This window comes from Heloderma suspectum, chromosome 6 (genome assembly GCF_057233095.1).
Source record: "Heloderma suspectum isolate Gila_16-S chromosome 6, 16-S_ref, whole genome shotgun sequence".
NCBI classification, from domain to species: domain Eukaryota; kingdom Metazoa; phylum Chordata; class Lepidosauria; order Squamata; family Helodermatidae; genus Heloderma; species Heloderma suspectum.
This window is the reverse complement of record NC_139463.1, coordinates 119270496-119285962: the sequence shown is the minus strand read 5'-3', so window position 1 is coordinate 119285962 and position 15467 is coordinate 119270496. Positions and strand designations below refer to the sequence as shown.

The 15467-nt window shown below is 44.7% G+C and overlaps 1 protein-coding gene and 1 pseudogene across 1 annotated transcript; both read right to left on the bottom strand.

The window, feature by feature from the left end:
* Nucleotides 1-155: 155 nt before the first annotated feature.
* On the bottom strand, nucleotides 156-7588 carry LOC146342871 (vomeronasal type-2 receptor 26-like; annotated as a pseudogene).
* Nucleotides 7589-8140: 552 nt separating this feature from the next.
* LOC146342870 (vomeronasal type-2 receptor 26-like) lies at nucleotides 8141-14262 on the bottom strand. The gene is made up of 4 exons (XM_084808051.1): nucleotides 13997-14262; nucleotides 10217-10508; nucleotides 8339-9011; nucleotides 8141-8208 (listed from the first exon to the last, which is right to left on the bottom strand). The coding sequence occupies exons 1-4, from the start codon at nucleotides 14260-14262 to the stop codon at nucleotides 8141-8143; spliced, it is 1299 nt and encodes a 432-aa protein (XP_084664177.1).
* Between the last annotated feature and the right edge of the window lie 1205 nt (nucleotides 14263-15467).

Sequence of the window (15467 nt, the reverse complement as noted above, 5' to 3'; positions counted from 1 at the left end):
CTCTGGCTCTGATGATACACAGAGACGATATGTGAAAAGGAAATGAATGATTGACATGTTTTTTATCTTAAGCTGGTAACTCATAAGACTAATCTTACTATCTCCGTGCATTGGATACCATGGAATGAATGTGTTTAATTGGGCAGGTTGATGCTTTAATTCCTTCTCCTTATGAGCTGCTCCCTGTTGTTCAGCTCAGGCTTGAACAGAATAATGTAACATTTGGGGGGAAAGATGCAGCCTAACAATCCAGCACTGGAGGCTAAGATGGAAAAGATCTCCACAGCTACCATGTATTTGCCCTTGGTGCTTAGGTAGGCCGGAACAAAGGACAACCAAACACTGCAAACCATCAGCATGCTGAAGGTGATAAACTTGGCTTCATTAAAATTGTCGGGCAACTTCCTGGCAAGGAAAGCCACCAAAAAGCTAATGATGGACAGAAGTCCAATGTAGCCCAGGACAAGGTAAAACATGAGGGCAGACCCTGCATTACATTGCACAATGATTTCCTCCATCACTGAGTGCATGTCTAAATCTGGGAATGGGGGAGAGGTTCTGAGCCACACAGCACAAATGCCAGCTTGAGTGAGGGAGCAAGAAAGGACAATGGAGGTGGCCAGTTTTGCCCAACCCACTTCCTGATGCCAGACCCTGGCTTCGTGGCCATGAAAGCGACAACTACAGTGATGGTTTTGGCAAACACACAAGAAACAGCCACCGAGAAATCAAACCAAAAATTGGTTGTTGGAGAAGGCAGCTCAGTTTCCCGGGCTGTCCAAGGAATAACAAAGAAGAGAGGAAACAGAGCAGGAGAGAGATGAGGAGAGTGTAGGTGAGGCCCCAGTTGTTGGCTTTGACTATGGGGGTATCTCTGTGCTTAATAAAAGTTTGTAGCACCAAGGCTGTCACCAAGGAAAAAGAAAGAGCAGCTGAAGCTAAACTTCTCCCCAATGGTTCTTCACAGGACAGAAAGCTTACCACTTTAGGGATGCATTGATCTCGATCCCTATTTGGATATTGATCTTCTGAGCATTCAAAACAGTCATCAGTGTCTAAAAATAGAACGAAAGAAGGGTCATCACAATGGAAAATTATAACCAAGTTCCACAACTCGCTTAAATATTGGAGTTCCTGCTTCTGCAATGTTAGTGAAATTGGAGTTGAATATTGGAGTTAGTGAAATCTGCAATGGAACCAAATGAGTTTGGATGTTTATGAATCTGACCCACGCATTCCGCAACAGACTGGCTTTTCCCCCGTTGAGTGGATTCCACAGACTTGCAGGCTATTTTTCTAACCCTCAGGGATTTTGCACAAATATCATCTTAGAAAAATGTGCAAAAAAACCCCTGGCTGAATATGTGCATTTCCCCAATAGGCAAAAGTGTGAAAATGCACATTTTAGGGGGATTTGCACATTTTGTGGGAAATTTGTGCATTTTTTGCACATGCAAATTTGCACACATTTGGGAAGAAAATCCAATTCCATCAAGGGGTGGATGATGGGATGAAAGGTGCCGGGCGACCTGCAAAATACAGATGAAATGGATTTTACACAATGCATACATACATCCCTAAACTGGAATATGGACAGAGCATAAGTGGGATTAATATGAGCATCATAATATATACGAGTCCCTGAGACACTCCCGGGCAGGGTGGAATCTCAGTGCAGGCTGATCCAGAAAAGGTGCTGCATACCAGGCTGTTATTAGAGTCTATCTGTCACCATTCTGAGGGGGTTTCCGGCAACTGGAGGTATGTAAGCAGTGGAAGATGGTGTCTCCAGTTTCAGTGGGGCTGTGAATCCATTCTCTGTTTCAGTCAGAACTCAAAAGGAGCTATCAAAGGTGCTGAACCCTATCCCTAAAATTGGTTTGCCAGCTTGGCTAGCTCCTTTATAGTTGTGGCTTGTTATGTCCTAAACCCATAATGCATTTATAGCCCCACCTAAGTCAGAGCCACCAGGTTACACTGGATGTAAGTCTTATACTCTTGCTCTGTTGTTTCTTCCTACAATTATTGCCCTGCAGTGTTTGATGTACTAGTTTGTTCCTGTTTAAAGGAATTTTAGCCTTCACAGGTGTTCATTGTTTCTGAATACTAATGAAAACTGTTGCCTCTTGGCAACACACACACTGGCAGCTCCTTCTTCCAAAATTGTTTTATGTTATTAACCCTATTTACTGGAATATTTGGTGCATCACATCACCTACCTGCTTGGTTTGAAATCTTCCCATCTGGACATGGATGACAATCATAGCAACAAAACTTCTCCCCTTCCTTTTTTCTCTTATGATAACCAGGTTTGCAGGAGTCACTACAGACAGAAAGGGGCAGGACCTATCCATAAATAAATATGAGGAATGTTTCAGGACAGTGTCATTTATAAGAATGAGATCCTTCGACATCTGGCTGACACTTCTGTATATAGGGTATGTACAGACAATCCTATTGCTGACATTGCCAGGCATATAAATAACATCCTGGTGGAGGGTTTAAGCACAAAGTAGGGATGGCGGAGAATTTCTCCATGAATCTCCAGGAGGCTGAATGCCAATGCATTCGGCCCCCCGAAATTGGTGGTGAAATTCTCCGCCAGCCCCCTGCCACCCCCCCCCCCCCCGGGATGGGATTGACCTTTGAATGTCCCTCTCGGCGGCGGTTCCCGGCAGCCTTTCGGCGGCCTTTAAGCGGGGGCGGGGGCGGCGGCTGGTCTTCCGACCAGCTGCCGCCACGCCGCCGCCATTACAAAGTAAATTTAAAAAACAACAACACACACACGTGATAGGCTACGTAACAACTTACGTAGCCTATCACGGCTAGATTTCCAATGTCAACCATGATAGGCTACGTAAATCGTTACGTAGCCTATCACGGGTGACTTAAAAAAAAAAAAAGCACCATACACAAATGGCGGCGCCCATGGGGCACCGCCATTTGCATTCCTTATTTGGGCAGGGGTAGTCTACGTAAAGAGTAGACTACGGTGAATATAAGGGCAACGCAAATAGCGTTCCATTATTTTCGCCGTAGTCTAAGTAACTCTTTACGTAGACTAGATGTGCCAAACTAAGGAATGCAAATGGCGGCGCCCCATGGGCGCCGCCATTTGTGTATGTGCTTTTTTTTCCCCCCAAAGTCACCCGTGATAGGCTACGTGACGATTTACGTAGCCTATCATGGCTGACTTTGGAAATCTAGCCGTGATAGGCTACGTAAATCATCACGTAGCCTATCACGGGTGTGTGTTTTTGTTTTTTGTTTACTTTTTTATTTTGTAATGGCGGCGGTGCCAGCCGGTCGGGAGACCTGCCGCCGCCCCCGGCCCCGACAAAACGCCGCCGAAATGCTGCCGGGACCCGCCGCCAAGAGGGACATTTGCTGAAGGTTAGTCCCATCCTGGGGTGGGGGGCGGGGGGCCGGTGGAGAAGTTCCCCAACACTTTTGGGGGGCCGAATGCCTCGGCGCTCGGCATCCTGAAGATTGGTGGAGAAATTCTCTGCCAGCCCTAGTCTATGTGCACATCCTCCCTATCGCCATTTTTTAAAGCAACATGACAATCGGCACGGATGCGAACAGGTCCAGGTAAGTGGCCCTCAAGCTGGGCGGCTCCTAGGGATGTCAGAGAATTCTGCCACAGATCTCGGTGAGGCCGAATGCCAGTGCATTCGGCCCCCCATCTGCATCCCTGCAGAGGCTGTGATAGGCTACATAAATATTTACGTAGCCTATCACGGCCAAAAAACAGCAACACAAATGGCGGCCACCATAGCCACTGCCATTTGCGTCTGTGAATTTACCCGGCCGGCAGCTCCACGGATTTGCCGTGGAGTGGAGCCAGCCGAGTTAGGATTTTGGGGGGAGGTGCGGAGTGCCTCCCCCCCCCACCGCAAATCACCCATCGAAAAGGTAAGTGACTTTCGTATATCCCTAGCAGTTCCACAGAATCCTCATGGAGCGGAGCTGCTCCGGAGGATTCCGGGTGCGGGGGGGAACAGATTGCATACCCCCCAGGCAGATTCATTACTGGAACAGATGGTGGGGAATCTGTTCCATTCTTTCATAGGGATGTACAAAACACTTATTTGGCCTCTTCCACGGACATCCACAGTGGGGGGGAGGTGCTCCGTTCCTCCCCCTGAAATCCTCAATGGGGTGGGAGCCAATCCATTCCTCCCACCCGGAATCCTGCCTGGCTGGCTCTGCTCTGCATCCAGGTCATGGAGCCACCAGCCAGGCCAACCGGCAGCAGGGCCTCCAGGCACTGCCGGGCTTCTGCGGATGCAAATGGCATCCTGAGTAGGGGATGACATTTGCGTCCCTATGGTAGCCCATGATAGGCTACGTAAATATTTATGTAGTCTATCACAGCTAAAGCAGGTATGCAAATGGCATCCCCTATGCCATTTGCATTCCCGTTTTATCCGTGATAGGCTACGTAAACATTTATGTAGCCTATGACAGCTATAACGGGAACGCAAATGGCGTCCCTTACATCCCTAAAGCAGGGATGCAAATGGCATCCCCTCCGCCATTTGCATCCACAGCAGCCCGGCAGCAGCTGGAGCCGCCGCCACCCCCACGACCACCACCGACACCACCGCCACCACCGACACCGCCGGAGCTGCAGCCGGAGCCGCAGCCAGGTAGGCTCCATTTTGCGGGGCTTTCGCAGGGTGGTGGGGCGGGTTGCTCCTTTCCGCCACGGATTCCAGGGGACCGAATTCACTGGAATTCACCCCCCCCCCAGTATCCATGGCAGAATTCTCTAACATCCCTAATCTGTACATCCCTAATTCCTGACTGACTGGAATAGGAAAACTGTGCGTTGCAGAATGGAGAAGGCTGCATTCTGTGAATGAGTCCAGACGCTATTGTGGTATCCTGACCAATCAGAGGGAGCTTCATAGGTAGTTGCTTCTAGCTGTTGCTGCTCCTGCCTCTGTTTCCCCAGTCCTGAAATACTCCCACCCTCCGATGCATACACACAGAAAAAACACATGCATATACAGGAAACAGGCTACTATTTATGAATGGAGAAAGTAAACTAATATGTTATTCTCAAATGGAACACTTGGATGATTTTGAATGAAGGAACCAGAGGCTTCTTTTTATGACTGGTGAAAGTGAAGTAATGTGCTATTTTGAAGGGGAAAAACAGCATGAAGGGAAAGGGCCAGAGTTGCCTCCCTCTGCTATCTGCTGCTGGTGCTACCTCCACTTCCCCAGCCCTGAACTAAGCCACCTCCTCCCACACGCAGGGAAATCACACACACACAGGCAGTAGTGTAGTGGCAAATTCAGAAGTGCAGGGTCCCTTCATGACAGTCACAGCCATGCCCCCTTCTAAGATTATACAACCTTGTAAGCTACACAGCCTTCAACTGGGATCCAAAAACAGGGCAGCTGAGTGTAAGGCAGTGGTATTTCCATTGGACGTCTGAGAAAAAATGCAGGGGCTTCACCCTCTCAACTCAGCCCTCATGGACACATCCCTTCTCATTTAAACAGCCCCCTTTCACACCCCCTTAGCACCCCAATGTCACCCATTAGCCTTCCCTAACCTTACCTCCATCATTATATCTGCCCTCCCTCCAACAGAAACGTCCACACAGCCAGCTGGATTGAACTACACCCCCCCCCTGTGTATTTTTTGTATTCCATGTACCGCAGCAACCCTACTGCAAATTACTGCTCCTGCTGGCTCCTGCTGCTGTGCATTATTTGCTGCGTACCACATATACGTGGGCTGCTCTGCTGTTGTGAAAGGAACAGCCCTATCGTGAATGGGAAAAAGGAGGCTCCTTGTTGTGAAAGCAGCCCTACGGCAAATGGGAGAAAAGAGGGAAGGGGGGCGAGAGTGGAACTGCTTGGGAGCCACACTCAGGAAACACAGTGCACTGAAACGACTTTCCAAAAATGTGCCTTTCCCAGAGGGAAGCTGCAGGATTGCTACAGATTGGACACAGTGTCATCTGTCATGAATGACCCTGAAGTGCTCTCCCTCTGCATTAAATGGGCCGTGTAGATTGGGGCCCTGTCTCCACAGGGTTTAAAGGAGGAGCTGGAATTTTTACCACCCCTGTAGCTGACATGCGGTTTTAAGAGACTCTTTAGTTTTGTAGCTCAGCTAGTCCAGATATAAGAGAACTTAAGTCAATTCTTTGTCATAGTAACACCTGTAAGTATGTTTAAGGGGGAAAAAAGGGTAACAGCACAAAAACACAGCCTTCAGTATACTCTTTCCAGTTGCCAGTTAATTACAAAAGGAGACATTTTGTTATAAGATTCTCTGGAGCCATTTTTATAAGAGAGTATAAATGTACAGGCCTTACTTGCAGTGTGCAATGTTTTATAGGTTTTATAATGCTTATTTGTTGCTTTGTGCCTTATATTATTATTAGTGTTGTTATTATTTATTTATTTATTTATTTATTTCTATACCGCCCAATAGCCGAAGCTCTCTGGGTGGTTCACAAAAATTAAATCCAAGCAACACACAATAAAACAATTTAAAATATACAGAACATTAAAGCCACAACATAACAATACAACCGCAATAAAAATTATTATTAATGCATTTATGTGTTGCCCCACCTCATTTCATTATTATTGTTTTTACAGCCCCTTGAAGAAGGCCTATAACAACAACCAAACAGAGACCAAAATGCATCGGGTTTTTGTTGTTGATTTTTTTTGCTAGTAAAATCTTGTCCAGCATCCTGAGACTATTCTCTCTTTTGTGGATGCTTACCCGCTTTTGTACTTCACTTTCACCTCATTCCCCAAAGCTAAATAATGGATGACTAAGAATGAATCATGAACCTATCTATTACAATGAATTCAGGAATTTGCGATGTTTATGCTGCAGCTCCCTTAGTTTTGGGGATGTGATAGGTGGCTATGGCCTCATTACATAGCCTAGTCACCCCTGAGAGGGTCAGTTCAGTCATGCAAGCATATTTCTGACTTCTATCTCATAATGATGTGCCCACCATAGGGATGTATGAGGATTTCATTTGTGGGTGAAGCCTCAATCAGTCCTGGCAAATTTCATTCTGTTTCCTCGTGCTAGCATATACTCGATCCGTATTGAGTCGATCCAATATGCAGAGTTTGGATCTTGTTTTAATGGTGGTGGAAATCAGTGGAAAGGGGATCACTTTTTTAATTTGGGTTTTTAAATTTGCACTAACAGGGTGTGAACTATCTATCATCATCACCATCTATCTATCTATCTATCTATCTATCTATCTATCTATCTATCATCTATATCTTGCAGAGTTCCACCTATGTACTATGTATCCCATTGTAAGCTTCCTTGACTTTTTCATCCTCTGCACAAATACTTTGTTTAGACCAGCAGAGCCATATTCTGTACTTGTCAAAGAACTTATCAGTTTCATCCACTGCTGTGACCCTCCCCACTTCAATGCTGTAGAATCCACACCTGATTATAGCCCCTATGCCAAACAATCATGTCCTCATCAATGATGAATACTTTCCCTTCCAGAGCACTGGGATCTACCCATCCAATTTTGACTTTAAGGAACGACTTGTTTGGGAATATAACCAAGTTCATTATATCAAATCCACCATCCATTTCCTTGTTATCATTCAAAGACACTATTTCTCCAGCAGAGTTGTTAAAAGAACTGCCTTGAAGAAATGGATAGAGCTAGTTCAAAGAGAAAAAAAAATAAACAAGAGAATGAAATCTTGTTGAGTGCTTGACATGAAAAATCAGACCTTAACCTGCTAATATGGGGTTGTATCCAGACTTAGCTGCAGTTAAAGTAGGCCTTCTAAAACCAATGGGACAAGTTGAGCAGGACTAACTCCTCCAATTGGTTTCACTAAGTCTCCTCTAATCATGACGATTGCTGGATTCCGCCTGTTGTTTTATGCAGATTTATCTAACAAACTTCCAGTCTGAAACATGGTTTTCAGTGACAGACTGACAAAAAAATGACTGTTTCTTAGTTTTGCAGGCTTCATAGACAGAGAAATGTGGGTCCATAATGAATAATGCATGTGACCTCACTCACAAATAATTTGGGGAACATAAAGTTAGATACTCTCTAACTTTGGGCTAATCTGTTAATGGGAATGATGAGATTTCACTGTGGAGGTGTCACCTGCCAAGGCTGAAGATCCTGAAGTTCACTTTGTTTGCCACCTGCCATTTTTCTACGATTCGATCTAGATGAGTACAAGGCATGTAAAGCATGAGCCACAGCATAGACAGCATTATAAATGCTGTAGCTGTGGCCAGTCATGCGCATTTCAAAAGAATGTCCATGAAGGCCGTCCAGCCGCTCCTCCCCAGTACATCTTCCAGAGACCCTGTATGGCACCCTGGGATCTGGGAAAGAGCAGCCAAATGTTTGCTCCAAGAATTCTTCAAGAAAATCATCTGCTTTTTTCCAATCAGGTTTTATGGACTGTAGATATTTCTGGAACCCAACAGGTTCATTTGAGTGAACTGAGAAGTAAATGGCACCTTGGAACACTTGCAAATCTGAGTTCCGGCTTATGCCTCCTAGTATAAAATCAATCTGGGCTGTTACAATCCACACCTTTCCAACAAATGTATTTTCCTTGTGTTCAGGAACTCCTTTACCATATATAAAGTGCCACAGATGTGTAAATGTATAAGTTTCACCATAGATTAGAAATATTTTGGATTTCCTAAAATTGATAAATTCATACAGATTATAGGCCCTCATATTTGCTTCTTTTGCAGAATGAAAATGGTCATGGCTGGGGATTCTTTCTGTGAAGTCTGAACAGATTCCTTTCTGGGAAAGCAATGGTTCCAAGGCCTGCAAGAAACATTCTCCACTATCATCATCTACCTCAAAGAGCCCAACCCACGTCCATCCAAAATGCTTAAGCAGGCTGACCATTCCCATATATTGATGGGCTTCATTTGGAGCCATGCTATAAAAGGAAGGGAGCTGCATCATCTCATACTCTGTTGGGGTCATTGAACCATATGTGAGCTGAAATAAGAACCACAACAACAGCAACAGCAACAACAGCAACACTATTGTGAAGTGTATGTATGTGAGCGAAATGCTAAATTCAATAAATCATCAGATAACTTTTCTGTAACACACACAGTGAGGGATAAGGTATGAATCTATCCACAGTAATAGTTACTGTATTAAATAGGATAGTTTTTTTATTTATTTAATTTTTGGACATTTATATGCTTGCTTTTCACCCTTAATGGCATATAAACAATGAAAGTGTAGTTTCCTGACTCTGCTACCCAAAAAGGTGGTTCAGCAAACTATCAGTTGTGAGGGGTGTGGCAATTCCACATGCACAATATGTACATAGTAAAGGTTTGTATATATATATATACGGTGGCTGGTATGTATCTGGAATGATTGACAGGTGAGTGTGAGGTGGGGTATGGCAGAGTGTGGGCAGGAATGGAAGAAAGGGGGAGTGGCTGAGTGAGAGTGGAATGCAGTGTGATCAGATGAGCTCTTCTGCAGAAATAGGTGGGGTGAGTGCTTCCAGGGAGTCAGATAAGTCTGGGAGAAATTTAGATTGGGAACAGCTAGATATGTCTGAGATGAGATTGGGAGAGAAGAGTGAAAACATCTAGTGAGATAGTCTGTGGGTTAGAGAGTGTGTTGGATAGTGTGAGAGAGGGTGTGAGAGGTTTTGAACACAGAAGTAAAAGCCAGAGTTATATTGTGCAATTTATAGTGTTGCCTTATTTTAATCGTCATTCCTGATATGCTTTCCTCATCCCAACCCAGTTCCTATTTCCAGTCCTGTTGTAAACCTCCCTTGTTTTCAGTTTTAAATGACAGTTTCCATTTTATTTATTAAGAAGGGTTTCATGGAATAGCCCCCACATGCTGGGTGCTTGGTCTGTGCTACCAAAAAGAAAGAAAGCAGCTCAAAAAAGGTTATTGGTGGCAGCAATTGAGAGAGTGGTGAAGCATCACAATACACAAACAGAGGGTTGTGGGTGAGAGCCTAAAGGTGGCAGTGTGAGGAGAGACACTGACCAAAGCACCTGACCTGGTGACTCGAAGTAGGACCATGAGGTGGTCAAAAAGGTGTCAGGTCCTCACAAGGGGCAATTGTCCTTCAGAGTCTCTTTTCTGTCCACCTTTCCTGCTACCACAACTACTCCATCGCTAGCCTGTAAAGGTGTTGATTGATCCCCATGCAATGTTCTTACCTGTGGAATCTTGTAGATACTTAATATTTTTGCCATGTACAGTGAAGCATCAAAGCCAAGTGCCCCAATGACAGCTATTAGTTTTTTGTGGGTATCACATTCATAGTTGGGGACAAATTGATATGATTTGAAGAGGAGCTCCAGGGTGGTGCGATAGGTCATCTGTGCATCATTGTAACTGTCATAGATGTGGAATCCAAGTGTGACATTCAGTAAGACCTTAGGATTCTTGTTGATCTCATTGACAGCAAAACCCAAGGACAAGATGTGCTGGTAGAACTTCGTTACCACTCTGAAAATAAAGATAAACAGTCTTTCACTGGAACATTCTACAACACACAAAGTTGTATCACAGTCTTGGCTTGTTCTGCTCCGTTTCAGTTGCATGATTTTAAGAATAGACTTCTATTTCTTACTCTGAAATAATATTAGGGATGTAAGTAGGGATGTCAGAGAATTTCTCCACGAATCTCTGGGAGGCCGAATGCCAACGCATTTGGCCCCCCGAAATTGGTGGAGAAACGGTCCGCCCCCCCTGGGATGGGACTTACCTTCAGCGAATGTCCCTGGCGAGGGCAGCTCCCAGAGGCAGTTCAGCGGCAGGCGGTCTTCCGACCAGCTGCCGCCACCGCCATTTCCAAGTAAAAAACAAAACAAAACAACAAACGTGATAGGCTACGTAAAGATTTACGTAGCCTATCATGGCTAGATTTTCAAAGAACACCGTGATAGGCTACGTAAATCTTTACATAGCCTATCACGGCTGACTGCATGCCAGGGATGCAAACGGCGGCGGCTACGGCCACCACCATTTGCGTGCCGGCAGGAGAAGAACTTTCGCGGCTGGAGAGGCGGGGCACTCCCCCCCGGCCAGAATTTCGGCCTGGGAGGGACGGGGTGCCTCCCCCCCACCCAGAATTTCGGAGGAGGGATGGAGCTCTTCCCCCCCCACCACAAAGCAAGCTGCGGGACCAGGTAAGTGACTTCCATCCATCCCTAGATGTAAGAACTCACCCTAGCTCGGTTTCTCTAGGTGCTTGTCGAAGTGGCACCCCCACTCACACCCCTGCTCACACACACACACACCCTACGCTCAAGCCACCCACAAGCTCAGCGAGTTCCCCGAGGACAGCGTCTCAGTGGGCACAGTCTGGAGGTCGCTGGCAGGGGGAGCCCGACAAATTTCCGGACCCAGTCGGTGCCCGTGACATCCCTAAATAATATATAGCTCTCTTTCTTAAGTGTAAATCCAATTCCTCATACATTACTCCAACACCTCACTGTATCTCTCTGCCCCCACATCTGCTGCTTGAGGCAGCTGTCATACTCTACCTTATGGTAGGGCCTGCTCTAACCAAGGAATAACCGTTTTACTAGATCATCATCACTATAATGCAGTTGGGAACTTGGGAATAGGGATGCTGGAGAAATTCGAGATAGACTAAAATGAGCTAGGATTTCTAGGAATCTGACCTGTGGAATCTGCTGTGGAGTGACCCCCTCAAGCTGTGCAGAGTCCGTGGACCCTCGGATGATTTTTTTTTTTTAACTTTCCTGAAATTTACACATATATATTTGAAGGAAAATATGCACGTTTCTGCTGAAGAGAAGTTGAATGGAATGTGGGACAATACGCTAAATGTTATGCACCAAGTTAAATTTAAATTAGGGAAATACTTACGTAATTATTTGCATATTTTTCTGCATGACGGAAAAAATATTTGCATCTCTCTGTGGGTGGATAATGGAACAAAAGGTGCCTGACAATCCATGGGACACAGGCAGAGTGGATTGTACACGCTCTGTACATTCCCAGCCCTAGCCTGCTGTACCATGGACCTGGGTAAGGCACACTTCCCCCTCTTCCCTCATCCAGGTTTCTGTGAAAGAAACCTGTTTCTGTTTCCAGGTCACTGACATGCATTTAAAAAAGCAAAAATAAAACACATCTATAGTACTCAGCATATCTGCTACCAACTGGAACATCATAGCATTTGGCAATAACATTTATCACTTGGAGAAACAATTAGAGCCTGTAATAAAATATTGCAGTGTATCCTCACCTCCGAGCAGGAGTGTTCCAGTTCAGTCAGTCAGCTGTGCCTTCCTCAAGGATACTATAAGCTGTAAGCATCTCAGGCAGGGCATTCCAATCCACCCCCACCCCTCCAGCTTTCCATTTTTCTTTTCCATGAGATTTGACATTCCATGCCAAGTGAACATACACAGTCCTCGTTGGACTTTGGTGTGCCCCCCCCCTTAGAATTTGTGTTTTTAAGATTATGTGCACTTCTGGAAACCTTGGTGCTCTCCCTAGCATGCTGTTTCCTCCCTTCTTTTTCTGAGTAACACAACTTTGGCTCCTTTTCTTTCAGCATACTTCTCTGTTCATTATTAAAGGGGGAATTTTATTAAGTGGGTCAAATTAATATATACAAATCCTACTGCCACTGTGCATGTAAATGGATCTCGTTCAGATAATTCTAATCTACAGAGAAGCATCCATCAGGGTTGTCTGCTACCTCCTCTCCTCTTTGAATTATCAGTAGAACCTCTTGCTGAAATTATCTGGACCTAGGCAAAATTGAAGGGAATGAAATTTGGAAATGAAGAGTGTAAAATTAATTTATATGATGATAGTGCATTGCTATTACACGATCCTGCAAAGGTGTTTGAGGAGCTTTTAGATTGGCTTTAAAACATTGGCCAAGTACCGGAGTATAACATCAATTTAGATAGATCAGAATGGATAGGTATTAATTTAGAAAAGAGAGTGAAGGGCCATCTAGCTAAAATATATTCAATCCCATGGGGAGATTCCTGCATCATATATCTCAGCATGTGGATTACACCTAACTTGGAAGACTTCTTTGGTTATAATCATAATAACTTGTTAAAAGATATTAATATTGATCTTGAAAAATTGTCATGGAGCAAGATTTATTTATTTATCTATTTATTTATTTATTGCATTTATACCCCGCCTTTCTCCCTCTCGCAAGGAACTCAGGGCGGCTTACATTACCCTCCTCCTCACCATTGTATCCTCACAACAACAACCCTGTGAGGTAGGTTGGGCTGAGAGTCTGTGACTGGCCCAAAGTCACCCAGTGAGCTTCCATGGCCAAGTGGGGACTAGAACCCGGATCTCCCGGCTCCCAGTCCATCACTCTCACCACTACACTACACTGGCTCTCAAGACAACCCAAGACAACTCTCAAGACAACTCTCAAGACAACCCAAGATGTCTTGGGTTGGGAAAATATCAACAGTTAACATGATTGCACTGTCAAGAATTTCAACCAGTCCCAGATCATTATCCAGTAGTGACATCTATACTGAGAACTAATTTAAGACAGTGTGTGTGTGTGTGTGTTTTCCTCCATGCCATTATCAACACTGTTGCCTTTTCCCCTCATTTCATGATCTTTTGAAACTTCTACAAGAGGTGACTGTTCCTATCAGTCTTTCTTCCACTGAATACTTCCACTGAATTCTGTTTACATTGCAAATGATCACAGTACATACAAGTTACATGCATCCAAATGTGGTACAAAGAAAGAAAACACTCCCCAAATAGATATACACCTCCCCCCAACACACATAGGAAGAAGTCATATATAAGCAAGGTAGAATAGATACGCATGTTAACCATTGAGGATGAATGTGCCTAGAACAATATCTATATTTCTTAAGCATTATGTTCTATTTTCAGTACTTAGGGTTTCTAATCTGGCCAAATTCACATGATGCAGGGAGGATAAAATAAGAATTCCTTACATTCTAATTTCAGAGAACTGCTGCCAAGGAAGTTCCTTAAATGAAAATGCTGGGGAATAGGAACTGGTCTGAGAAACCATCCCACCAATAAGGAAATTCCCTGACTGATATGACTCATATGGAACAGGGGCAGGTTCCATTGTGGGACATTTCTTTGTATCTACTTCACACACCCAATGGAGAAGCAAAAGCAACAGCAGTAACACTGACAGCCCAGCATTCAAGCGGCAAAGCTTCTCTCTAGATGCAACGCCCCCTGCATCCATCTACAGCCTATGCTTGGTATCTGGAGGCTGCCTGGGCCAGCACCTGAATTTGCTGATATAATTCCTAGAGGAAGACTTCTCCAACTTCTCTAGAACAGCAACATGACTACAAATGTATGTCTTACAAAGCCCACACAGATTAGCAAAACACTAATAGAATCTGGCCTAAGAAGTGAAAGAGAAACAACTGTCAGAGATCCAAGAGATGGAGACCTGCCTGCCTCTTGCCCTGAATGGCACAAAGGGAGGAGCTTATGTAACCACTTTCCGACTTGCTTCATTATTTTTTTTGACATTCTGAAAATCCACTGCACCATTATCCAGGGGGCAGGGGACAAAATATACTGATTTGGATAATGACAGGGAAGTTTTTTTTGTTTTTTTTTCTTGGCTCTGAACGGGAACATAGAAAACATAGAACACAAACGTGTTTTTCAGGGCAGACAACATGGCTTCTTCAATATTTAGTGGGATGAGGAGCAGATGGGTTCCAAAGAGTGAGTCAAAGCCAGAAGAAATTTCTGGCTAGAAGATGAAGTCATCACTTTGCCTGGTTTAGTGCTCCATGCTGAAAGGAATGCCACATCCCGGCTCCAATTTTCGGAGTTAGGTGCCAAAGTTTATCAGAGTGATAATAAATGATGGTGCCTCATAACATTTAGTCAACGAACCCAAACGGAAAGAAGAGCCTTGATTTATTCTGCTATCCGGTGAAGGGACAACTGCATAGGTTTTCCTACCACTGCCACAATATGTGGAGGAAATCCCAAATTTTCCCCAACTGCTGTGCCCTCTTTTTAAAAGTTCAGATATATGGACTTTGCAACTCCCTGCCACAAAGCCATCTCAAGTGTAAAAAACTTGTTGCCTCCATAATTACCCGTCTGCATCCTTTATACCCCCCTTCATGGATCACTGCCTTTTTGTGGTGAAGGGGCTTGCGTAACTCAGTGAAGCCATAAGCTATGCCGTGCAGGGCCACCCAAGATGGACAGGTCATGGCAGAGAGTTCTGACAAAATGTGGTCCCCCGGGGAAGGAAATGGCAACCCATTCCAGTATTCTTGCCAAGAAAACCCCATGGAACGTATCACAAGGCTAAAAGAGATGACACCGGAAGATGAGCCCCTCAGGTTGGAAGGTGTCCAATATATTACTGGGGAAGAGCAGAGGGTATTTCCAAGTAGTGCCAGAAAGAGTGAAGTG

What these genes read in the sequence shown, in the direction of transcription:
- LOC146342870 (XM_084808051.1), bottom strand. Translation starts at nt 14,262, where the DNA reads ATGGATGCAGGGGGCGTTGCATCTAGAGAGAAGCTTTGCCGCTTGAAT. An exon ending in CAGTTCTCTGAAATTAGAAT is followed by an intron (nt 10,509 to 13,996) that starts GTAAGGAATTCT and finishes CTTTATTTTCAG; the next exon opens with AGTGGTAACGAAGTTCTACC. An exon ending in ATACAGGGTCTCTGGAAGAT is followed by an intron (nt 8,209 to 8,338) that starts GTACTGGGGAGG and finishes GTACTCATCTAG; the next exon opens with ATCGAATCGTAGAAAAATGG.